At 52.6% G+C, this 22874-nt stretch overlaps 9 protein-coding genes across 9 annotated transcripts in view; 3 read left to right on the top strand and 6 right to left on the bottom strand.

The window, feature by feature from the left end:
- HMPREF1120_07694 (uncharacterized protein) overlaps positions 1–2197 on the bottom strand; it is a gene marked incomplete at both ends in the record, with an annotated part of 5153 nt that extends 2956 nt beyond the window's left edge. The window contains 5 exons of the mRNA XM_009161924.1: positions 5–1361; positions 1422–1850; positions 1938–1995; positions 2064–2089; positions 2141–2197. Coding sequence (XP_009160172.1) covers positions 5–1361; positions 1422–1850; positions 1938–1995; positions 2064–2089; positions 2141–2197 — 1927 coding nt within the window. The remainder of the gene's footprint in view (positions 1–4; positions 1362–1421; positions 1851–1937; positions 1996–2063; positions 2090–2140) is intronic.
- Positions 2198–3185: 988 nt separating this feature from the next.
- On the bottom strand, positions 3186–4136 carry HMPREF1120_07693 (uncharacterized protein; the record flags this gene model as incomplete). Its single annotated transcript, XM_009161923.1, has 1 exon — positions 3186–4136. One exon carries the CDS (start codon positions 4134–4136, stop codon positions 3186–3188), a length of 951 nt encoding a protein of 316 aa, XP_009160171.1.
- Positions 4137–5815: 1679 nt separating this feature from the next.
- HMPREF1120_07692 (tyrosinase) lies at positions 5816–7911 on the bottom strand (the record flags this gene model as incomplete). Its single annotated transcript, XM_009161922.1, has 6 exons — positions 5816–6603; positions 6652–6974; positions 7027–7124; positions 7181–7435; positions 7484–7608; positions 7656–7911. 6 exons carry the CDS (start codon positions 7909–7911, stop codon positions 5816–5818), a joined length of 1845 nt encoding a protein of 614 aa, XP_009160170.1.
- Positions 7912–8794: 883 nt separating this feature from the next.
- Positions 8795–10195, top strand: HMPREF1120_07691 (uncharacterized protein). The gene has a single exon (XM_009161921.1). It carries the CDS (start codon positions 9061–9063, stop codon positions 9532–9534), a length of 474 nt encoding a protein of 157 aa, XP_009160169.1. The 5' UTR covers positions 8795–9060; the 3' UTR covers positions 9535–10195.
- A 148-nt stretch (positions 10196–10343) lies between these two features.
- Positions 10344–13303, top strand: HMPREF1120_07690 (uncharacterized protein). The gene is made up of 5 exons (XM_009161920.1): positions 10344–10569; positions 10637–10660; positions 10749–10829; positions 10879–12622; positions 12693–13303. Exons 1-5 carry the CDS (start codon positions 10437–10439, stop codon positions 12964–12966), a joined length of 2256 nt encoding a protein of 751 aa, XP_009160168.1. The 5' UTR covers positions 10344–10436; the 3' UTR covers positions 12967–13303.
- Positions 13304–13528: 225 nt separating this feature from the next.
- HMPREF1120_07689 (exonuclease) lies at positions 13529–15961 on the bottom strand (the record flags this gene model as incomplete). Its single annotated transcript, XM_009161919.1, has 1 exon — positions 13529–15961. The coding sequence occupies one exon, from the start codon at positions 15959–15961 to the stop codon at positions 13529–13531; it is 2433 nt and encodes an 810-aa protein (XP_009160167.1).
- A 482-nt stretch (positions 15962–16443) lies between these two features.
- HMPREF1120_07688 (uncharacterized protein) lies at positions 16444–17622 on the bottom strand (the record flags this gene model as incomplete). The annotated part of the gene is made up of 1 exon (XM_009161918.1): positions 16444–17622. The coding sequence occupies one exon, from the start codon at positions 17620–17622 to the stop codon at positions 16444–16446; it is 1179 nt and encodes a 392-aa protein (XP_009160166.1).
- Positions 17623–18318: 696 nt separating this feature from the next.
- On the top strand, positions 18319–21475 carry HMPREF1120_07687 (uncharacterized protein). Its single transcript, XM_009161917.1, has 3 exons — positions 18319–18774; positions 18861–20355; positions 20427–21475. The coding sequence occupies exons 2-3, from the start codon at positions 18952–18954 to the stop codon at positions 21282–21284; spliced, it is 2262 nt and encodes a 753-aa protein (XP_009160165.1). The 5' UTR covers positions 18319–18774; positions 18861–18951; the 3' UTR covers positions 21285–21475.
- A 740-nt stretch (positions 21476–22215) lies between these two features.
- HMPREF1120_07686 (uncharacterized protein) lies at positions 22216–22650 on the bottom strand (the record flags this gene model as incomplete). The annotated part of the gene is made up of 2 exons (XM_009161916.1): positions 22216–22352; positions 22437–22650. 2 exons carry the CDS (start codon positions 22648–22650, stop codon positions 22216–22218), a joined length of 351 nt encoding a protein of 116 aa, XP_009160164.1.
- Between the last annotated feature and the right edge of the window lie 224 nt (positions 22651–22874).

The raw sequence follows: 22874 nt of genomic DNA, 5'->3' as shown, positions 1-22874 counted from the left end.
AGACCGGTCGCTTGGATGTCTTCAGCGCTTGATGCCGACTTCACAGAAGTTGGATTTGACAGGGTAGATTTGGGTGCAGCAGGCTTTGAGGGTTCGTCTAAGTGGAGATCTGCCATGGCTGCTGCAAGAGAACCGGTCGCTCGGATGTCTTTAGCGCTTGATGCCGGCTCAGAAACCTTTACTGGGGTCGAGATATCGACAAGCTTTTCTCGGGGTTTCGGTGTCTCGGGCCTAGTGGAGGCTGCCTTGATGACCTTGGAGCCATCAGCCTCTGGATTAGCCAAAGCTTTGGTGCTTGAGACCGGCTCAGAAACCTTCAATGGCGAGGAGATATCGACCAGCTTTTCTTGCGGAATCGGTGTCGCGGCCTTAATGGAGTGTGCCTTGGTGACCTCGATATGCTGAGGTTCTGCTTTAGCCAAAGCTTCAGTGCATGAGACCAGCTCAGACACCTTCTTTGGCGAAGAGAAATCCACGAGCTTCTCTTGCAAAACTGGCTCGGCAGACTTAGTGGAGGCTGCCCTGATGGCCTGGGCATGCTGAGCCTTTACCCTAGCCATAGCTTCAGCCCAGGGTGGAGCGTCGCCAGTCAAGAAATCCTCATCTCCTGCCATGAGGCTGGTAAGTAGCCCATGTGCTTGTGCTGGTTCGTTGCGAATCATACTCTCGAGGTCATTTGTTGACGTTCCTCGTGGTGGAGATGAAACAAGAGACAACAAATCCGAGGTTGGCTTCGGTGTTGTAGCGCGTGGCGGCATGCCAGGAACTGGAATATCGTCCTGTTGTCCGTCCAGCTGTGCATTCGCCAATGCAGGCGACCGTCCACCCTCATCGCTATCGGTATCAGTATCATAGATGATACGTCGACGACCATGCCATGCAGGTTCGATTGCCGGGACCTCAGGAGCGATATCTGGATCTGCACCAGGAACGACCTCAGTGGACCACTCAGCAATGCGCCCTTCATTCGGATCCTTGACTGTGCCTTTGTCGCTGTTGCTGTTTTCAGACGAAGGGTTCGACGAGATGACGGGGTTCATGACACTTGGGTCGCCGAAGCTCTTGAAGACATATCCCTCCCAGATGCTAGAAGCTTGGATTTGGCTGGTAGGCGAAACACCTTTGCGATAGAGGTGGCCCGGAGCTTCATACTCAAACGCAGAGTTGATCAGACGGATTTCGCCAATCACGTTCCTAAAGAGAGTGGTTTCCGACTTGTTGACGATGACACGAGCGTATGCAGGATGGGAACCGGTGATTTTGACAAACTGCAATCTCGCATCCTTGTACTGGGTTGGCCAGACAAGGACATTTCCAGCAGACACGGGCGCCAGGCCGGTGCGTTGCAATTGAAAGGATTCCTGTAAACACAGACAAACATTAGTTGTGAGCTGAGCATCAAGTCTATTCATTAAACGTACCAACAATGGCTCCAATCGTAGGAGCTTCTCGCGAGCGAGCTTGAAATTGCCCTGGAACAAACGATATCTCTTCTCCGCCACCTCGACAAAGATCTCTGTGCCTGTCAACCGACGGATTTCTTGCGCATATGCAGGGAGAAGAATGCCCAGGTCGCCACTACGTGGTTTCCAGTAGGCGGTGAGATGTTGAAGGCTCTGGAGAGGGTCTTCATTGTCGTCAGATTCCTCGTCCGAGTGGTAGTCCAGCAGCTCGTTGTCATCAGACGAGTTGTCAGCCATAGGATCACTGAGGACACAGCCTGGCATGGGTCGGAGGCGAGGTTCATCGTCGATGCCAAGCTGAGTATTTTCCTGGTTCTCAATGTAACCGGAAACAGTGGTGAGCAGGTTGGGCAGAGCGTCTCTATCTTCGGTTTCGGAGGTAAAGATCTGGCACACCCAGTTAGAGAGCTCTGACAGTGAGAAAAAAGCAAGGGGTATTTCTTCCAGGAACTTGGAGTGCATTGCATTGCATACCTTATTCGCTGCATCGTATGTGACGAATGGCGCGTCATCAGGGTCATCATGGGCATCTCTGGGCAAGCAAGGTTAGTTTTCTGGTCTAGATTGCAATTCGTGGATCTAATGTGGTACGAGACGCACTTAAATCTTTCCACAAGTTCGTCGGCCTAGAGATATAGTCAGCAGGGTAGCCACGGTTATAGATGTGGGGGACTTACTCCGAGTTGGTTGAACTCATACACCGAGCCCACGAAAACCTTCTTCTTGGTCGCCATTTTGGCCTGCGCAGCGCTGTACGAGCGCCTGCGGCTCGACGGCCGAGGAGGAAGGAGAAAGATCAACAAGATACAAGTAGCAGAAAAGCAATGATCAGAGATGAAGAGGCAAACTCGTCACAATGGATGTGGTCTGGTGGGTTTGAGGCGAGAGGAGGAAGAAGAGGGAAGGCTGAGGTCGGATTAATATTTCACCGAAAGTCCGAGGGGGGCACTTCAGCCTCGTGCGGCTGACTGCTACCACTGTGCTACTTTACAACGCTGCTAGTGAATTGCCTGCGGCCGCCCGTGGCATTCACTGCTGGCGGAATTTTCACCTCATTCACTTGTTGACGCCCGCTATGAATAGTGCGTTGTAGAGACAGTAATACGGGTGGACGGCAACGCACAAAAGGTGTGAAGCGGGTTCTGACAGAGCGTTGCATCATCCACAAGCGTACAATGGAGTGATTGACTATTATGTACAATGTACACCGCATCTGCAGCCCCTATACTGTCGAAGAACCTAGGGCGGCGATCTTTGTAATGGAATAAAGCCTACGGTATCCATATGGCGGCCTCTATGTACACAAAGAACAATTCCTACTACTCCTGTAATTATACTGAGGCCTCTATGTGCAAAGAAGGACTGTTAGCGGCGTCGCTTTCTTCCTCCGCCTCATTGTCTGGCAATTCCTGTTGAGCTCCAGCCTGGTCACTTGCGGCCGGCTCTCGCTGGTGGCCGACACTCGGGTTGGCGCCAGCGCGGTCAATGTATTCGTAAATGTCCTAGGGATGGGTGGGAAGCACTTATAGGTTTAACGTCTCGCGATAACAGCCAAAATGTAAATTCACATTAGGCCATCTCGCGTTCACTGGAAGATGGCCCTCAAAGTGACACCACGTTATTTCGCTTACAATATATATTAGAATATGTCTGTCTAGGTGACAGGACCTGGCCTGATCATGCAGTTTATGTCATCACTTCGTGTACTCATCAATGTCCAGATCATTTCGGCACCTTTACCGAATCCTTGCGCCTGTGTTTCGTAAGACGATTCCCCTTGGATGGACTCAGACTCCGCTCTCTTGGGCCCGTGTGCCATCCATTTGTGCCCGAAGCAGGGTTGGCAAGCATACGCTGACTGTCAGCTACAGGCAGACCCACGTTCCCAGAATAGTTGACCATACTGTCCAGGTTCATAACCCACCGCATTCTTCCCGTCACTTCGGTCAACTCGTCCAGTTTCTGATCGATAGCTTGGTCGTTGTTGCGCGCTGTGTCTCGCAGTTGGGAAAGGCAGGTGTCGATCTCGTGTTTGTAGGCCCGGAAATTTGTGGTTAACTTCTTGGTAAGTTCTTCGAGCTGGGCAATTGTTTGGCGTTGCTGCTCGGCAATGATTTCCAGCTTCCTCTGCTTCTCCAAGTCGTCCTCTTGCCGGCGAAGAAGGCTATCAAAGCCGCATCTGATTTTGTCCAGGCCGCTTTGATGGCGATCGTGGTCCATCTTCCGACATGCGACAATCGTTTCGTACTCGGTTTCTTTCTGTGCAGCGTATGCTTTTGCCTGGCTTGCTTCCTTACGCCAATGTTCTTCGCTTGAAGCTGCGGCCTCAGCCTGTTCCTCTGCCCTTGCTGACTTGAGTTTCTCCTTTCTGAGTTCTTCACGGAGCTCCTCAACCTGCCGTTCCTTTCTTGCAAGCTGTCGGAGATTGGCTTCGTGGGACTGCTCATAGTTGCTATTGCGATCCTGGAGAGACTGATTTCGTGAGACGAGTAATTCATTCGCCTTCTGGACTTCCTCGTAGCGTGTCTGGAGCAACTGTTTCTCCCGGCGTTGTCGATCTATGTCCCCCTGTAATCTCTCAATCACGCGGCCTGATTTGCCAGTTCCGGCATGCCCGATCGCCGAAGACCACGGGGCCGGTTCAGGGGAAGGAGAGGCCTCGGAAGACGACATGACTAAATCAGTGCGTTAGCTGGCGAGCGTCGCAACGAAGCAGTGATCACAATTTATACCTGAACGCATCCGCGAGGCGCTGGCCACCCTTCCGGAAGTGTGTCGCATGCCATCTTGATGGTTCTGCTCCTTCAGCGCTCCAAGGACTTCAGGCATGTTGTGATTCGAGGTCGCATCAAGATGAGGTGAGGTTGCTCCTAGCCGAGTGAGAGAGTCAGCGTGGTTCGAGTTGTAGTCTTTAGGAAAGCGCAGCTGAAGCAAAAGCACGCAGCGAGGTTCTCGAGGCCTAGGGGAATTGCGTACCAATCTGGTGGTGTAGCTTTTCTGGTGTCGTTGAGATTAGAGGAACCGGAGAAGCCCTGGAGAGATGAGATCTCTTCCTCATGACACGTCTGAGCCGCTGGTGAGAGAGAGTTCAGACTCTGGCCGTAACGGCGGCGCGGGTGATGTTGACGGCCGCAGCGCGAGGATGAGACCTCGCATGAATCCTTTCCACAGTGCTGGAAGTGACGATAGCAGTGAACACTGTTCTGGTGACTCTGAAACAATACAGAAGCCTTTCTTTGATGATTCAAGGTCACAACAACAAACGCGCATGCAACCGGCTGCAAGTCTCCTTTCACGGGCTGAAGTGATGGCATTATTTGTTTAAGATCAGCCTGTGGAGACGGCGGAAGGAGTTCAGGGTCAGCAGCGACCGGGGACCAAGCCAGGCACAAACAGGGGACAAGCCTGCCCCCGAGTGGACGACGTGTCAAGCCTGAATGGAGCTGTCAATCAAAAGCCATGGAATGCTCGAATCACCCTCTAGTTTGCCCACCAAATCCGCCAGGCACCGGCTGTAGCCTGGAGCGAACCTAATGGCGTTATAAATGCCAGCCTGTGGGCACTCAATAATAAACCCAGCGGGCCACCGCCTATTGTTGGCACGCCATACCACTTTGTACACTGGCAGAGATTCTGAACAACCACAGCGGCTGGAGGTGTGCTTCCTTGACCACCAGAGTCAGCCACTGCATTCTCGACATTGAGATCTTGATGATTCCCAGGTTATTCTACGGGTACCGTCCACCTCAGGATTTAGAAAAGTCTCGTAATCGCTATTCGTTCAGTGCACAACTCCTGCGTTGGGTCTAGTGCCTATGTCCAGGGCTGACTAAGGCATCATTCACACTATACGGACCGAGCCTCGCCAGAAGTGAGATTTCCTAGACTATACTTATGGGTCGGCGACCTGTCTATCGAGCAGTGACTCTGTTGACAAGAGCGTGATCCCGCACGTTGTGAAGGGCGGGCACGAGAGTACATTTACTGCGAGGAGAGCCACCCAACCACCCGCCTGGGTGGGCAGATGTAAGCAGGGAGGAAAACAAAAAGACAGTCAAATCGTTATGACTGCGATAAAGCTGAAGCACGTCACCTAGCAACTGGCCAGCAAGGCCAGCAGCGCCTCAGATTAACCAAGCTCAGTCATGTCCTCCCAGAATGCAATGCACAAGGCCTGACTCTATCCGCTGATGCTGCTTCAGATCTTTTGTCTTCTGTCCACGCAAATCAGCTCTTTGTTCAAGGTTTCCGCCCAAGCACGAAATTCAACCATTTCTCCATGTTTCATTAACTACAACTGCTCCTCAAGCAGTTGGCTCCAGACACACAACGACCTGTCCCCTCCGGGTTGGTCATGCATACGCAGAAGTCCGCCCTGCACCTTGGGGTTTGCCCTCGGTGACCGAGTCCTGCCATTGAACGGCTCCGTACACGGGGAATCGATCTCTCGAAGTGGTAGGCACAAGGGACCTGCTGAAAACAGAGATGGCGAGACCAGAAAGATCACTCAGGGGTACGTCTTGACCAGCAGCAGTGCGCGCTTTCCAGTTCAGTCCCATGCGTAACAAAGGAACGACCGATCGTGGTGAGAGGTCCTGAAGAACACCTCGGAGAACGCCCGCCGCGAGAGTATGAGTCATGGAGATCTCACCCTGCACCTGGCCCCCAGGGTAGCCGTCTGGATGAATGAGGGTTGCATTCGCAGGACCAAATTGAGCGTATGTCCCGATGAGGTTTTTGGCCGTCACCCGAGCTGGCACGTCAGCTGGGGCTTCACCCATGAAAAAGTCGATCAAGAAGCTCGTTTCAAACGCAAAGCGGTCGACTAGCACTGCAATTGACCATTGTCGGCCTAGGTTGTTGACATTCATGCGTCGGGCCAGATCGAGAGTTACGCTTCCGAACGAATCTGCAAGGTTTGCTGACCTGGGTTGCTGACTGCGCTTCTTGCGAGCTGTTGTCGAGTTCGATATTGGGTTGTAGAGAATGTTGACCGAAGTTCGAACATTGGCCGCAAGTTGTGAAGCACTCATCTCCCAGTCGGGCAGCTCAGGATAGCTATAACCGAACGTCTTGATAGATCGCACTGCATCTGAGGTGAACATGGTGCTGCCATCATCAGAGTGGAACGGGGCCAATGCTGCTTCATGTCAGTCGCCGAGGCTTCGCGTGTCTGTGCAACACTTACCGCTTGTTCCCGAGTCAACGAATCCAACGCCTTCGTAGTACGACCCGTACGCGTTCACGGTCGGGACAAGGAAGCTGTCAGGGTATAATGCCTGCCACATGGCAAAAAGGCGATCCACATTAGCGTGATGCAACCAGAAAACAGGATCAAAGCCTGCTACTTCTGGGAATTGCATGTGGCCATAGCCTCCAACACTATTGTGAATGCTATTATGGATTGCCTCGATGTTGTTGGCAACACCCCCTTGACCGCCAGGCCATGTACACGAGAAATACGTGTAGTTCGTCACGGCCGTGAACAGCTGGTACGTCAGTGACAAAATCCTATCGTTCGTCACGTTAGGGTCATCTCAAGCCTCAGATGGAATATACGAACGTCGGGGCATTGGCCATCAAGGCAGCATTCGCCGCACTCTGGTTGCTCGATTGTGTGGCTGTATTCCACCAGCGGACGGTCTCCCCAAAGTTGGCCATCTGTAAGGTCTAGTTAGTTCTGCTTCCAGGCTCACGAGTGATTGTCATTATCTTACAGGATCCGAAGAGGGGAACCCATTTCCAGCAGCATCTGACTGAAACACATAGCTGTAGAGCGGGTTTTTGACTGTCTTGCGACCGCTGGGTGTATTGATAGATATCTGTGGCTGTGTGACCACGTCAGGCAAGGCTGGGTTAATCGCCCAATCCCAATACGGCACACGCAGGCTAAGAGCTGCATTCTGGTACTCGGTACGTTGGCTTGAAGGAAAAGTGGCTGCAATATCTTGAGCATGCATCCAGAGTACTTGCTGCTCACTAGTTAGCTCACGCCCTTTTCCCAATTCCATTGTTCCTACCTCAAACAATGCCATGTATGGCCGATGCCAGGTCGGAAATGGGGTTGCCGCATGGGTGCAGAAGCCTGGGTAGCTACCAGTACCTACCACGCCGTCCCAGGGAATCCTAGGGAAGCCATGGATACCTGGCGGATTGTAAGTTTTGCTCAGTAGACCAAAAGCGCGATCGAACCTGAGACTTGAAAGTACGATAGAGGGTTCGACTGATTGACAGCCTGAAAAGCGATCAAGGACAGAACGAATAGATCGAACGGTACGCCAGAGGTGGAAAATTGACCGATCTCAGTGCGGAGGGGCCTCGCCCCAGTTGTCGAGTCCACTCCTCCTGTAGCGCCTGTGATTTTGAAGGCAAGCAGACAATTCAGAGAACCGAGTAATACCAGGAGACTGTATGCCCGAAGGCCGCTGCGGCCGAAGGCAGAGAGCATGTTTGCAAAAGTGTATGGTAGAGGGGAGAGCAGGGTAAAGATACCTCGTCTGAGGAAGGGTTCTTTGATAAAGGAGTATGTACTGAAATCGACGACACCACCTCATTACCTCATGTCTCGGGCCAGAATGAGGTTTGTTTGTTATACAATCAGCTTGCCAGTACCGTGGACACTCACCGTCGTGCTGGGTCTGAGGGCGCGGGCAGGTGCATCCGTTGCGATGCATTTGTAATGGTAGTGCAAGACAATTGTACAGACCAGGCGTCAAAGAAAGGGAGCGGCCGATGTACGAGACTGGACCAGGCTGCTGTCCTCCGAGGTCATTTCCACAACAATTCTACATGGGTCCTGTGTACTGTTGCGCCAGCACATGCAGGAGAGTACTCCATCTTTTTCAGCGACCAGACAATAGAAGTCAATCTATTTCGAGCGGAATTTCGGCAGGACGTGATGTCGCACAAGGACTGGCCATCGAATGAATCCTGGACCAACCACGTAGGACAATGATGTGGTGGTATCACCTGTCTCTGCGGACACGTCGAGCGTGCGTCAAGGTTACTGCAGCGCAGGAATCCCGCGAGTCTTTTGGGAAGATAGTGTGGCTGATTCCACAATGCTTGATGAGATTTGTGTGAAACATGGCAGTCACAGCTGGACGCGGCATGTATACATTGTTACACAGTAGGGATGAAGGGGAGTCCAAAGGACTGAATGAGAATGTCACTCTATAGAGGATGGTCTCAGTAGTAGTAGCACTCGAGTGAGTGGAAGCCTCACAGTGCCTGAGAACGCAGCCTTACTAAGCCCTCCTTGTAATCAGCATTAAAGCGGCGCCAACTTTCAGTACCTTCGAGTTGATGTTGTTATTGAGCCGAACTTCCGCCAGGCTGCCCGCTGCCCGCTGCCCGCCGTCCGCCGGCCTGCACGGATGAAATTATTGACATTCTGCGTCCGTAAAAGACGCATTTTCTGTCAATAAATGAAAAGACCAAGTCTGCGTCTTCTGGATCCCGTCCTTGCTCTGCCTCCTTCTTCCTCCATCGTTGACTTCGAGTCTCCAAACCCATAGCGTCCCGAGCGAGAGAGGAGTCTCCCAGCAAGATCATCGTCTCCAAACATCCAAGCAGCCTCCCTCCTATTACTACAACCATGGTTGACTACGTTCCGCCGCCCAGGGATCTCTCCCACCTGAACGCCGTCCAGAGATACATGCAGAAGGGTTCTCTCGACAAACAAGATTACATCTGGCTTGTCCTCATTGTTTTCGCCTACTTCACCGCAAGACCTTATATCCAGGAATTGTTTAAACGCTTCTTCAACCACCAGGACATTGAGGAGGGTGAGAAGACCCGCGCTGAGTATATCCAGTCCAAGGCAAAGGTCGGGCCCAATTCTATCCGAGGAACCGAAGCCGAGGAATCCACTACCATTGTTGAGCTATCAGGGGACACCAAGGCATCGGGCAGGAACTCAGAGAAGAAGGGCAAGGCTGTCAACAGGAAAACCAAAGAAAAGTCGGAAGTGGATAAGCTCCTAGATTGGGACGATGAGCCAGAAAGGAAGCCTGTAGAGGGAGACAAAACAGATGTTGCGACATGGCTCGACAAATGGGCTGATGAGTGAGGCAAGCGCCAGAACAGCCATTTCAACGCCTTTTAGCAGTGATAAGCTGCAAGATTTATGAGGTTTCGAGAGCCTGGTAGCCTCTGCTGACGGGGCAAAGACCGCTCGAGGACGCCGCCCTCGGAGTGGCCAAATGCCGACATGATTAGAAGCAGGTCGGGTCTCCGACCACTGCGTTGCAAGCTACCAGGAAGAAGGCAATCTGTTGTTCCAGCGCCGGTTTCTGGCAACCCAGGTCTGTCAGCCGAGACTCGGGGCAGACGAGCGTGGGAGTATTTCGCTGCGGATACGGCTATGCATGGTCGTGTTGGACTATAGTGAGGCGGCTATTATCAGCCGATCCGAACGCAGGCGCTTCCGGTGTTTTCAGGTTGCAATGCCATTTACGCGGTCCTTGTTGCAATCCAATCTATACGCAGCACAATCCAACAACAAGGGACAAGTGCATTGGGGTAGCCGGCCCTCAACTTGTCGATGGAAACTGTAACAACTATCACCTACTGCTGAGGGATGTAACCCTTCTTCTCTCGAATGTGCAATGAATCTATAACGCCAAATTTGGCCCTCATTAATGAGCTCGATAAAAGTCATATGTAAATAGTCAGATCCGCCTGATTGTACACAAGGGCAATTGTACTCTATTAGTATAGAACATCGTAAAGGTACCTTAGGTACGCTTGCCTGCCACGCGTCAGCAGGGCCGCGAGGCTGCGCGAGGCTGAAGCATGTGGCGGAGCGACAGGGGTCCGTCTTGGCAGGGATTTGGAGACGTTGCGGGATCGAGTCGTGAACTGCGCAATCAACTTGGACGACCTGCCAGTGCCTCTGGTCCAGCTCGTGAATGTTTGGAATCTTCCTCCTCTTCCTCGTCGCCTTGTTGTTGTCTTAGGTTCCTGGCCATCATGGCCGCTTCAACTCCCCTAGATCCTTTCCTTCGGGGAAGCACCAGCAAAAGCACGAGGGGTTTGCTACGCATCATCATTCTATGCACTATTGCGGCCGCCGCAGTATCCGCTCGTCTGTTCAGTGTCATTCGTAAGGACCTCACCAAAGACGCTCATACTGAAAGCCATAGGCACACTGGCTAACCTTTCATGTCTAGGCTTCGAAAGTATAATACACGAGTGTCAGTCCACCGTCTCTATCCCCAACATGACCCCCCGACGACGCCAGGTTGTCCGCACCCGCGAATGAAGTCTGACAGTCCTCTCTAGTTGATCCGTGGTTCAATTTCCGAGCAACAAAATACCTTGTGAAGAATGGCTTTTACAGCTTCTGGGATTGGTTCGATGACCGTAGGTGGCCCGTTGTTTGCGTGAGTGAACTGTCGCTGATGGTGCATAGGAACATGGCACCCGTTGGGTAGAGTTACCGGCGGAACACTCTATCCTGGTCTCATGGTCACTTCCGGCGTCATATATCACATCTTGCGGCTATTATCCTTGCCCGTCGACATTCGGAACATCTGTGTCCTCCTGGCACCCGGCTTCTCCGGCCTGACCGCTCTAGCCATGTATCTGTTGACAAGTGAAATGTCCTCTTCGCCATCTGCGGGTCTGTTAGCTGCGGCTTTTATGGGTATCAGCCCCGGCTATATCTCAAGATCTGTTGCGGGAAGCTATGACAACGAGGCTATTGCTATCTTCCTGCTTGTCTTCACCTTCTTTCTTTGGATCAAAGCAGTCAAGAACGGGTCCATCATGTGGGGAGCGCTGGCTGCTCTGTTCTACGGATACATGGTGTCGGCCTGGGGTGGTTATGTCTTCATCACCAACCTCATCCCTCTCCATGCCTTCACCCTCATTCTTATGGGTCGCTACAGCTCGAGACTTTACATCAGTTACTCGACCTGGTATGCGTTGGGAACGTTGGCGAGCATGCAAATCCCTTTTGTCGGCTTCCTCCCAGTCAGAAGCAGCGACCATATGGCAGCCCTTGGAGTCTTTGGATTACTTCAATTGGTTGGCTTCTTCAACTTCCTAAGGGACCAACTGCCAGGAAAGCAGTTCCAGACACTACTGATCGCTCTGGGCGGAGCCATCTTCGTCATCATGGTGGTTGGCCTAGTTGTTTTGACTGCTTCTGGCATAATTGCACCATGGAGCGGGCGGTTTTACTCCCTGTGGGACACTGGTTACGCTAAGATCCATATTCCCATCATCGCCTCTGTGTCGGAGCATCAGCCAACCGCGTGGCCAGCATTCTTCTTCGACCTGAACATGCTCATCTGGCTCTTCCCCGCCGGAGTTTACCTTTGCTTCCGGAATTTGAAGGACGAGCACGTTTTTGTCGTTCTCTATGCTGTTCTGGCAAGCTACTTTGCCGGTGTCATGGTTCGGCTGATGCTGACTCTTACACCGGTGGTGTGCTGCGCCGCGGCACTCGCTCTCTCATACATTCTCGACACCTATCTCTACGCTCAGACACCAGTAGCCGACACGCCCGGCGACACCAATGGCTCAGCCAAGGCATCAAAGGTGACAGCAAACCCATTTTTACGGTCTACCCGGAATCCTGTTGTGGGAATCTATTCTCTGATGTCGAAATCACTCATCACTTCCATGATCACCGGCTTTCTGCTTTTGTTTGTCGCCCATTGTACCTGGGTCACGTCCAATGCGTACTCCTCGCCGTCCGTCGTCTTGGCCTCACGTCTCCCTGATGGGTCGCAGCACATCATCGACGACTACCGCGAAGCATACTACTGGTTGAGACAAAATACACCATATGATGCGCGAATCATGTCGTGGTGGGATTACGGCTATCAAATTGGGGGTATGGCCGACCGCCCGACCCTTGTGGACAACAATACCTGGAACAACACGCATATTGCTACGGTCGGCAAAGCAATGAGCTCCAGAGAAGAAGTCAGCTATCCCATCCTCCGACAACACGACGTCGATTATGTCTTGGTGGTCTTTGGCGGTCTCCTGGGATACAGTGGCGACGACATCAATAAATTCCTGTGGATGGTCAGAATCGCCGAAGGCATCTGGCCGGAGGAGGTGAGAGAACGAGACTTTTTCACCGCCCGCGGCGAATACAGAGTCGATGACCAAGCGACTCCGGCCATGAAGAACTCATTGATGTAAGTTTCTGTCTGTCGTGTTTGCATTGTGGCTTTGGAGCAGAAGTTTAACAGGGTTTCAATCTCACAGGTACAAAATGTCTTATTACAACTACAACCAGCTCTTCCCCGCTGGTCAAGCTCAAGACCGTGTCCGAGGCTCTTCTCTCCCCGCCCAGGGCCCCGAACTCAGCACTCTCGAGGAAGCTTTCACCAGCGAAAACTGGATCATCCGAATTTACAAGGTCAAAGACCTGGACAATGTCGGTCGAGACCATCAGAGTGCCGTGGCCTTTGACAAGGGCCACAAGAAGAAGAGAAAGGCCGGCGCCAAGAAGGGCCCCAGGGTTTTGAGAGAGGACTGAATAAAGCGTGTGCTACAGTTTTATCCTTTTAACTCTGTTTTTTTGTGCGCCTGGCCAAACCTCATTTGTCCGCTCCGGTGGTCAGTGTCGGGGCATTTGAGGATAAGCCGGTCGCTCTAATGTCATCACTATCTACATACATAGACTTTGAAAAGCCTGGAATGGAAAGGGCAAAAAGCTTGAAATGGGAATCGTACAACTTGGACTCTGACATGAAATCCGGAGAGGTTTCTGACCTCGTACTGTACACGCCATACTCTAGAATAGACGGGTTGAATTAACCCTGCGGCTCTATGTCCATCCAATTTATGCCCACGGCGGTGTTTTTCTACCTGCACAAACCTCTAATGATCCATTCGTACATTGATATCGCCGATCTACGACATAAGAAAGAGAAAGTGCATCGGCGAGCATCGATCTCGATGTCGTCCTGTCCATGTCCATGTCCATGTCTATTCCATCTCCATGCCCGTGTGTGTCCGTGTCTAATGAAAGGTGAATGTCTATTCACACACACACACACACACACCGCTCAAACACCCTCTTTTTGAACTGTTGTCGTTCATCGAATCGCAAGAATGCCCACCCCCCTTCTCGCCCGTTCCACCGCGCCCCGCAACTTCTGCTCCTCCACGTCCGTCCACTGCACGCTCAACTCGTCCCATTTCTTCACCTTGAATTCGCGCCGATACTGTGCATGTAGCTGCTGCATTTCCAGTACGGGCCGCATGTCCGCGGTGCCGCTGTAGACGACGAGGAGAGTGCGTGGTGGGAGGTAGGCGAATAAGTTGCGAAGGCGGGTGAGGGTGTTAGTTGCGGCGACGTGCAGGGGATCGGAATCACTCGACGTTGGAGTCGAGGTTGAGGTTGAATTCTCTTTGTCTTTGTCACCAGTGCCGATGCTGGTGCCGGTGTCAGCTTCATTTGTGGTTGTTGTTGGTGCCTCATCGTGGTGAGAGATGTCGTTTGTGTTCTTGTTGTCGTTTTGGTTGTCCTTCGAGTCAAGTGCCGGCGGAGCCGGAGGGGTGTTCCAGCCTCGAACGGCTTCGAGGTCACGGAAGCGGCCCCAGATGAAGTCGACGCCACCAGGTGGGATTTTTGGAGCTGCTTGGCAAGGTTTATCGGTGGTGGTACTGGTCTTGATTTCGTTGTGATCCTGAGCCGTTGTTGTGGCAATATCGGTATTCTGATTCTGTTGAGAATCATTTCCATCTTCGTTGACCTCTAGTGTACCGTCCCCGACTCCGTCTCCGTGGGCGGCACGCAGGATCCCTTGGACAATCTCATCGTCGCTATTACAAGCAATCTTGTACGTGGCGTCCTTGCCAAATCCTCTCTCAGGCGTGCCGTACTCGACAATAGCCGTCTGCCTCAACTTCCCAGACCCGTCGGGACGCACACACCGACCAATTCGGCGGAAGATGCTCTCACCATTGGCATCCTGCGTGCCCCATTTCGGGCCCCTTTCACACTTCAGCCGTACGAGATCGAGCACCGCACGGGCGTCCTCGACTGAATCGTGCCCATCAGCGCCCGCCTTCTGGATCTCACGTTTCAAATACTTATTGGCCAAGAACTTCAGGGACGACCGTAGCGGCAGGCCTCGCGGGTGCGGGTAGATGATGCTCGTGTCGACAATGAAAGGGTGCGTCAGTTTTAGGGCGTTCAGATCTGATTCCAACGAGTGTCCCAGCAGGATTGAATCCTTGCCGAGAAACCCCAATAGATCCTTCTGGATGTCTTCAAGCGTGGTGGTCACGTTTTCGAGATGCTGCGGCGTGATGCCCGAGTACTGCGTGAAGTAATTTTTGATCGGTAGGGCCGGCTTGACGTACTTGTCCATGACAGTTTTGCCGTGCCAGTCCACCACCGATATGCGGGCCAACGAGTGTTTGTCGTCTTCAGTCAGCACCATTTCACAGTCAACAGCATACGGTTTGAGACCTTGGGTAAGTGCGTCATCGTCGGATCGCGAAGAGGTGTTGCTGTTTGTGCTCGGTTCCGACACCGAGACATCAGTGTCAACCCATCCCGCCGAGCTTGATTGAAATGTCTGCTTTCTCCTTGTTTTCTCGAGCTGCGCGTCCTTGGGGTCGGTGAATGCTGCTTGATGGACGGGATATTCGGCTTCTCGAAGCTCCTCGGCCGAGTGAACAAAGGCGGATATTGAAGTCCGGTTGGACTGGAAGTACTTCTCATATTTGTTGGTGTATGTGCCCTCTGATTTATCCTTTTCGCGCAGCGGTGCGATCAGCATCCCTTGGAGAGGGGAGTGCACTCTGTTCGCCCGAGAGTCGCCGGGCGCCTTGACTTCGAAGACATGTTGGAGTAGACGGCGCGTTAATTCGTGTTGTGAAGGGGTTCCTCCTGTCGCTGGTGAATTGGTCTCTTCTGATGGAGGGCAGGTGGTCGATGGCCCGGTACTGTCCTCTGCTGTGCTGTCCTGGCCATTCAATGCAACTTTAGGGTTCAGGTCGCCTGCAGCTCCGGAGTGACTACCCCCATCATTTGTAGGTTTGGTTAATATGTCGGACTTTTCTATCAAGTCTCGGTCTAGACCAGGGATCATCAAGACAACGACTTTCTCGATTTGGCGGACGTTCTTCACCGCCAGCCACGTCGGTGCGACCCCATCGGCCAAAACATACAGAACAAGATCTTGCAACGCTTTAAGCTGTACTCTGGCAGGCTTGGTGTCAAGGAAAGCAATGCTAGGTTCACTTTTCGGGTCTTGGTCTTGCTCGATCTTACGCCTCTTCTTTCGTGACGACTTGGATTCGGCCACTGACCATTCCCCTTGATCCTCACCTTTGCGTCCGGGTTGCAAGTTATTGCCTTGCCCGGATCCTTTCTGCATCTCGAGAGATCGTGGATGGTTTGCCTGAGGCGAGTGCCTCGTGGACAGATCGTTGGCGTTCTGATGAGGCTGCCCAGGTTTCGAGCCCGCTGGGGAGAGACCCGCGTCTGCAGCTGTCCGTTTGCTCCCAACCACCATGTTGCAGGAACGGGACAGCACCAAACAGAACGCTGCTGACCTAGAACAGCCTTGCGATCATCACCAGCAAAGAACTCTACGACACCAGCGTAGGCTTTCGAAAGTGAAGTATCTCTCAAGGAATTTATTTAGGGAGGCGAAAGTATTCGGAAGGGATGGCCACACATGCCGCTTTGACTGATTTTATTCCGGGCCAGTTCACGTTGCTGACTAAGGTCTTCTGGTGATGAGCGTCACCTACAGTGATACAAGGTTGCAGGCGAACGTCTATTGAGGGTCTCTACGCTGAATCAACCAAGGAGAGCACAGCACTCCCTCGTCGAAATCGGAACAATGTACGCTCTCTCAAGCTCAGAGAGATCAAATTGTGGTATACCGTTGTCCATCGTCTACAGAATGTGGGGTGCTAACAATAAGTTGGCTTTCACTTTTCTCACCAGGCCTCCTTCGTCCAGAATACAACATCCATTGACTCGCTATGGTCATGACTTGCCTTCACTCTTCTTCTTTCCACCTGCAGCTTTGAAGGCTGCTCCGCGGCGGCTGCTCCTCGTGGTCGGCCGTTTCTTGTGCCTCTTTTTGTGGCCTCCAGTGGTCCCTTTGGATGTACTGCTTGCACGATGACCTTCAAAAACAAATCCTGCTTTGCGATCCGGTCCACTGGACCTCCTGTCCCTGCCGGCGCCAGGGAACCTCGACTTAGATCCAGCAGTAGGCGGCTTGGATTTGGACGGCATGCGTCGTGCACGCATGACCCGTAATTTTCGAGGCAGCATTGGCGGAAACTTTTTGTCGTTCATAAGCAGAGCACCCTCGACGCTGTTTTCGCTCTCAAACTGGACATAGGCAATACCTTTGCTCACACGGGTCTCCTGATCTCGGACAACACGAACGCTCTCAACCTTGCCAACCTTGCTAAAAGTGCGCCATAGGCCTTCTTCAGGGTCGGCCGGTTCTTTGGCCGCGGCTCGCCGTCTCTTCGCCTCGTCATCTTCATCGTTTCCTGCGGTTTCCTTGCTCACAAAGCTCAAGTTACCAACGAAGATACAGCGTCTATGGTCGATCTCGGCAGGCTTTCCCATGTAGTCCACCCGAAGATGTCGATCAAGAACGACACTGCCATTGAGCTTTTTCGCAACGTGCTTGGCAGCCTCTTCCGTGGTGAACACGGCATAAGCATTGGTGCTGGGAGTGGTCTCATCCATCAACTCCTTCTTTGCAAAGGTTGCTTTCTTTGGGCCCGCATCACTGTGGTAGGCTGTGGAGCGGAAGCGGAGTGACTCCAGCTTTCCTAATCTCGGACCTTGAGCAGGGGTCTTCAATGCAGACCGCAGATGTCTGCTCAGTATCTTTTTCGCACGTTTTAGCTTGATAGCATCCGTCGACACATTGCCGAGAAACACTGTTCTCTTCGATTTATCTGCGTTGTTCAGTTTCTTGTCGAAGATCTCATGGCGCGGAATTTCGTCAACTGCAGGTTGGCCGGTGGATGTATCATCACTGTCCGAGGACGATGTTGCATCCCCGTCCTCCTCTTCTTCTTCTGAGCTTGAATCCCCCTCAGTATTCTCCGTTTTCGCGGCGGACTTTTGGAGTTCCCTTTCTTCTTCTCGCTCCAAACGGTGGAAATACGATGCCTCAAGGTCCTCTGCGTCGGCCATGCGTCTTCGTTTCCGGGGTCTCTCGGCTGTGGAAGCAGCTAGGGCGGCTATTGATGCCTCAGCCGCACCATCGGGAGATGTATCTGAGGACTGAGAGTCATCCTCATCGTCTTCGCCAGAAGAGGTCTCATCGTCGCTGGCAGCTTCTCTTCGGACAGGAGCTGGTTTCGTCGACGACACAGCCCTCGCTGGAACCTTGACTGGCCCGGCCTGACCTCAAGAGTTAGGAACAGTTTCAGCGTACTCAAGAGCAGGAACATACACTGGAAGCAAATAGCGACGCGAGGCTGGGATCTATTGCTGCGTCTTTGGCGAGGATTGGAGTGGTCGCGGAGGTCCCCGACTGAGAGTCGGCCTGTTTTCTCTTCCCCATGATGAATGTTACTAGCATCGGGGTGTGAGTCTGGATAATGTTATGGAGTTTCAGCCTCCAGCCCGAAACCTGCGTATACAAAAATTTCCGGCGACTGCACAAGGCAAAAAGTCGATTGGTCGATGATGGAGATAAGAGAGCCTGCATGATGCTTAACTCCGCCATCTTCTCCAATTCCATCACGTGTTGATGCTACTGCGCTGTACTTCTGTCCCAATAGTAACAATACGGCGGGCGAGTGCTGCTGCAAAGGCAATTGAACTGCAATGGATGACATCGCCGCTTTTCGTGCCTTTGCCTGCGCCGGTTCCATGCGATGCGCCTTTCGGTTTGGGGGGCTTCATTTCTCCACGACGCCAACACGCTGCCCTCGACAATCTACCATTCCACCCTCCAACATTGTAGTATTCAATTGCAGTTGTGCCCAAGGCTTGAAACAGTTCCCTAGGCACGCATTTTAGCCGTCGAGCGTTGCAGCCAGCGGCCTTCGACCTCCATGCGCACATTCTCTTCTGCTAAGGAATCGCAACACCATCTGCTGTTGAAGCCATCGGACCTGTTCCTCAACCCACCTCCAATCTCCAGCAAATCGAAGTCACCAGTCTCTAAGTCCGTTATCCAGTTGCGACTCTGTGTCACGATTGTTCCAAGAGCCGTTCAACGGGGTGACATTACGCGGGGAATTGAAGCTTGACTGCCAAATCTGCTGTCACTGAGCGCTAGAGAGATTCGCGTCCAAAAACCATGCTACTGTAACTGCTTTCACTCGCCCCATAACGGTATGTCACATCGGTGCTCAGTGAAGGCTTCCTCCTTCACGGTCACCTTTTCTGTCTATGTCGAGAGTTTGCGCTGACCGTGACAGTGTCCGGGTCTGGCCACCTTCCACGGACTGCCTACTTCAGTGCCCTCTCCTACCTCCTGCGCCCTCACTCCTACCAAAACCACTTTTCGGAATGGACTCGGCAGCCGATTCGCTTCTGGCCCTCTCTAACGTTGCGACAGCGACCGCCGCAAAAGAAGAACCAATTTCAGACGATGACCGCTCGAGCAGTCTTAGCGAGCTAGACGACAATCTGGATGATGTTGAAGATGAAGCCATACAACCGGCCAAAGCGCCTGAAGTCGACTCAGAGGCCGAGACTGAGCGGCTTCAAGTCACACCCGATAACCTTGGTCGAAAGAAGCCTTTACAAATCAGTCCTAGCAAACTAGCCCACAGAGAGGATGTTGACATGCGTCCAGAAATCGAGAGCATAACAGAAAGCGCTGTGTCCTCGCCTATATCCTCGCATCCAGACTCGGAAATCGAAGGCGCACTTAGCGACGGGCCAGACGTCCAGGACGAACCGCACGCAGAAGATGAAACGAATAGAGCCAGAGCCAATTCTCCAAACAAGCGAAAAAGAGAAACAAGTGAATCAGATGCTGAAGAAGCCCCTACCTCGCAAAGACGCCGAACCACGTCCCCTGAAAGTGAGGACGAGAAATCGGACCCTGAGAGTGAAGTTGGGGACAGTCGCGACCAACCTACCCGAGAAGCAACAGTAGAAGCAGAAGTGGCCGCGCCAGAACACGAGACCGAGGATGCTGAAGAGCCGACGGAAAGCCGGGAAGAAGCTGAAAAGGTTGACACCAGCGAGGATTCGAAGGATAAGACCAGAAATCGGCCGCGGCGCAAAGCGAAGGGCGAGGTGATACAAGAACCACATGCAGAAACCGAAGACGACGCCGAGGCCGCCGAGGATACTGACGCAGTAGACGAAAACGACGCGGAGGCTGCGGTCAAGACTGAAGAAGAACAGGCCAAACGAATGGCGGCCATGGAAGCGCTGACGACACTGGAGAAGCATTTCGCCGCATTGAGAGATCGACTTTACGATGAAAAGATTGCAGGCATCAATCATGAACTTGCATTGTTATCCGAGCCGAAACCATGCCATCCAGAGTTATTGCGACAGCTCGAAGCAGTGAAAAAGTACCGCGACGAAAAGTTCGAGGTCGAACAAAAGCTTCTGGTGTACAAGATTGGGGCGCTCAAGAACAGGGCTGTGGCAGAACGCAGCCAGATACACAGTCAGTATTTCCAGACTGTGCGGGACATCCGAGAGAAGTACTTGGAGCGCATCAGCGAACACTTCTACCGCATCCAACGCGACAGATTCAAGACGGACTCGATGGTCCCGAATTTCACCATTCCCTTTCCCGAGAAACGTTCCCAGCAAATCCTACAACAAACCGCATACAACAAAGAAGTGTCGATTCTGTCAGGCATTGCCAAATATGTTGGCTTTCCGGCTGCTCCAGAGCTGGAACCTTCAAAGCAGAAGGATGTGGAGGATGACCTGCAGAAGATGGGTGTATGTTTCGAGACCCTGATATTGCGTGTATGATTGGAGTCAGTCGCTAATATGGTTTTTGCCTTGAACAGATTTCAGCTGCTCAGACCCGACCCACGAGGCTCCCGCAGAGACAAATGCAAGGCCCTGTCTCAGGGACACAGCTATCAGGCCCACAGGCCGAAGAGCAGTTCCTCGAACAGACGCCCTGGGCCAACCCACAGCATCCCATCCACCGACTCAGTCGGCGGAATTCCAACAGCAACATCACCAACAACAATATCCACCGGTCGCCAATGGCCGAGTTCCTCACGCCCGCGAACCAACAACGCACCACGGAGAACCCACAACCCGCTGGCTCGGCCTCGACGATCGTCGACCCATCTGCGCAGCTCTCCTCGGCCCTCAACACCCCCCATGACGACCCACATCAACAACAACAGCAACAACATCATTACCAACAACACAGTAGCACGACGAAAACGGAGCCCCAATATGGTGGCGGAGGCTCCAATGTCCATAATTACCGACAGCATTCCAGCTCGCCTCTCGAGACACGGAGAGTGCCTCCCAATCCCGGCGCACGCCGCGACTTTCATATCGCTTCGGACAGCATCGCGTACAATAATCACAACCCCAACAGCAGCAACAATCATGCTGAGGATCCTCCACCACAGCAACAACCTACAAAGGACAATATGCATCGAGACTTCAACTCGTCGCCGCTCACGTCGCGTGCCCAATTGGCAGCTGCAGCTTCACCGCCACGGTCGACGTCGGCGCGTCCGGAAAAGATGGTGTCTTCGAGATTTACTACTGGTGCCAATACCAGCAGCAACGGTAACAATGAGTCCTCCCCGTTCAAGCAGGGCAGGGACTCCGGCATCACCACCGCGGCCACGGCGGGATCGGGGTTCTCTGCTGCCACGGGAAAGTTTAGTATTCGATAGACCGAGACAGACACAGATATCCCCTTGAAGTTTGGAGCGGAAGCTTTTTGCACAAAGGGAGAGAGGACTGCCCACTGCTTTTTGGTTATGAATTGATGGTGACGGTTTGACGGTCATGGTCATGGTCATGGTAAATACTACTATAGTAAATGTACAAATTCAAATTCAAATCTCCCACAACTTGACTATCGCGAATGGTCCTTCGAAATATAGACATATACTAGTATGTATGTACCGCGCACTGCACCCAGTACCTAGGTATGTCGCCCGCTTCGCCTCTTGTGCAGCCATTCAAGTCCAAGTTCTCCATTACCAGTACTATAACAGTGGCAGTCGTCAGACTTCAGATGCTTTTCAGAAGGGAACAACCTCGGCTGCGTTTTTCCCATGCTTGATCTTCACTCGGATGGCTTCAACAAGTTTTGAGATCCAAGACTGAGATCTTTAAGCAAGCCAGTGGCATTCCCATGCCTGAGATGGCCTTGATCCTTACCAACCAACAAACAGTTCAAGTTGCGAAGATGTCACGACTCCCTGCGTACCTCCGAACGACACGACCTCATGCTTTTTTCTTGTTTGTTCTGTGGTATACGGTAGTAGTATACACTACACTGGCTTTTGATTCTTTGGCCTTGAGCTGAGTATTCTGCACCCATAACATGTTTTTCTGTGTCCCGCAGTCTTCCGTGACTAGAAGCCATTGAACGGTATGTCTGCGTTGTCATAGTCATTGGCGACTGAAGTCCGGAAATTGAGCAGGAGAGTGGAGAGAGCTGAGGGTTCAAAGGTCCGACCGACCGGTCCGGCCTCGATCAGTTTTTGCGTCGCGCTGGAAGAACTAGTAGTTATTCCCAGCGGATGTCTTCTTCAGAATATATTGGTGTTTTCTGTCGCCGCCCGTTCCATGTTTCTCGTTCCATGTTCGGTATATTTACGACCGCATCCCATTCGCCTGCGCATTAGGAGCCTTGGGCGCCTGTTGTTGCTGGGCCGCTGCTGGCGCTGGCGCGTCCGGCACGACGACGTCCTCAAAGTTATCCTGTCCCACGGCTTTGAGTGTGAATGCGACTATAGCGTTCAAGTTTCGAAAATGTTAGCGTTTGAAGGTGCGTGATTGAGCGGAGAGGCCTGGCTTGGGAAAGGGGAACGTACAAACACCAATAGCGAAGCTAAAGATACACGCTCCCGTAATCAGGTTTTTGAACAGGTATGGACGACGGGCGCGGTTCAAGGCCGCTCCGGCTCGGTAGTCGGGGTTGTAGTATGAGGAACGTTTGAGACTGTGGAATTGGTTAGCAAGAAGAGGGGATGTTTTGAAATGTGTGTATATGGCTGAAAAGACGAGGACGTTGGGAAAGAGTGCCATGAGGGTAGAGCGTGACGACACGCCGGTTCTTGAGCCCTGCGCTTGCATTCAAGTCCGTCTAGTTGTGATCATCCGTCAAGCCGAGGGTCAGGGCATGCCGGGGATATAGGTGGAGGTGGAGGCGTAGGTGTAAACGTAGACGCAGAGTCGACTGGAAGACGTCCAAGCTGCTTTGCTTGCCCAAGGGTGTGTCAATGGGTGGTGTGGTGTGAACTCACAAGCCT

The sequence above is a fragment of the Exophiala dermatitidis genome (genome assembly GCF_000230625.1).
Source record: "Exophiala dermatitidis NIH/UT8656 unplaced genomic scaffold supercont1.6, whole genome shotgun sequence".
In the NCBI taxonomy this organism is placed as follows: Eukaryota; Fungi; Ascomycota; class Eurotiomycetes; order Chaetothyriales; family Herpotrichiellaceae; genus Exophiala; species Exophiala dermatitidis.
This window is presented reverse-complemented; position numbering and strand designations above follow the sequence as displayed.

What these genes read in the sequence shown, in the direction of transcription:
- HMPREF1120_07691 (XM_009161921.1), top strand. Translation starts at nt 9,061, where the DNA reads ATGGTTGACTACGTTCCGCCGCCCAGGGATCTCTCCCACCTGAACGCC.
- HMPREF1120_07690 (XM_009161920.1), top strand. Translation starts at nt 10,437, where the DNA reads ATGGCCGCTTCAACTCCCCTAGATCCTTTCCTTCGGGGAAGCACCAGC. An exon ending in CTGGGATTGGTTCGATGACC is followed by an intron (nt 10,830 to 10,878) that starts GTAGGTGGCCCG and finishes GATGGTGCATAG; the next exon opens with GAACATGGCACCCGTTGGGT. An exon ending in GCCATGAAGAACTCATTGAT is followed by an intron (nt 12,623 to 12,692) that starts GTAAGTTTCTGT and finishes TCAATCTCACAG; the next exon opens with GTACAAAATGTCTTATTACA.
- HMPREF1120_07687 (XM_009161917.1), top strand. Translation starts at nt 18,952, where the DNA reads ATGGACTCGGCAGCCGATTCGCTTCTGGCCCTCTCTAACGTTGCGACA. An exon ending in ATGACCTGCAGAAGATGGGT is followed by an intron (nt 20,356 to 20,426) that starts GTATGTTTCGAG and finishes TGCCTTGAACAG; the next exon opens with ATTTCAGCTGCTCAGACCCG.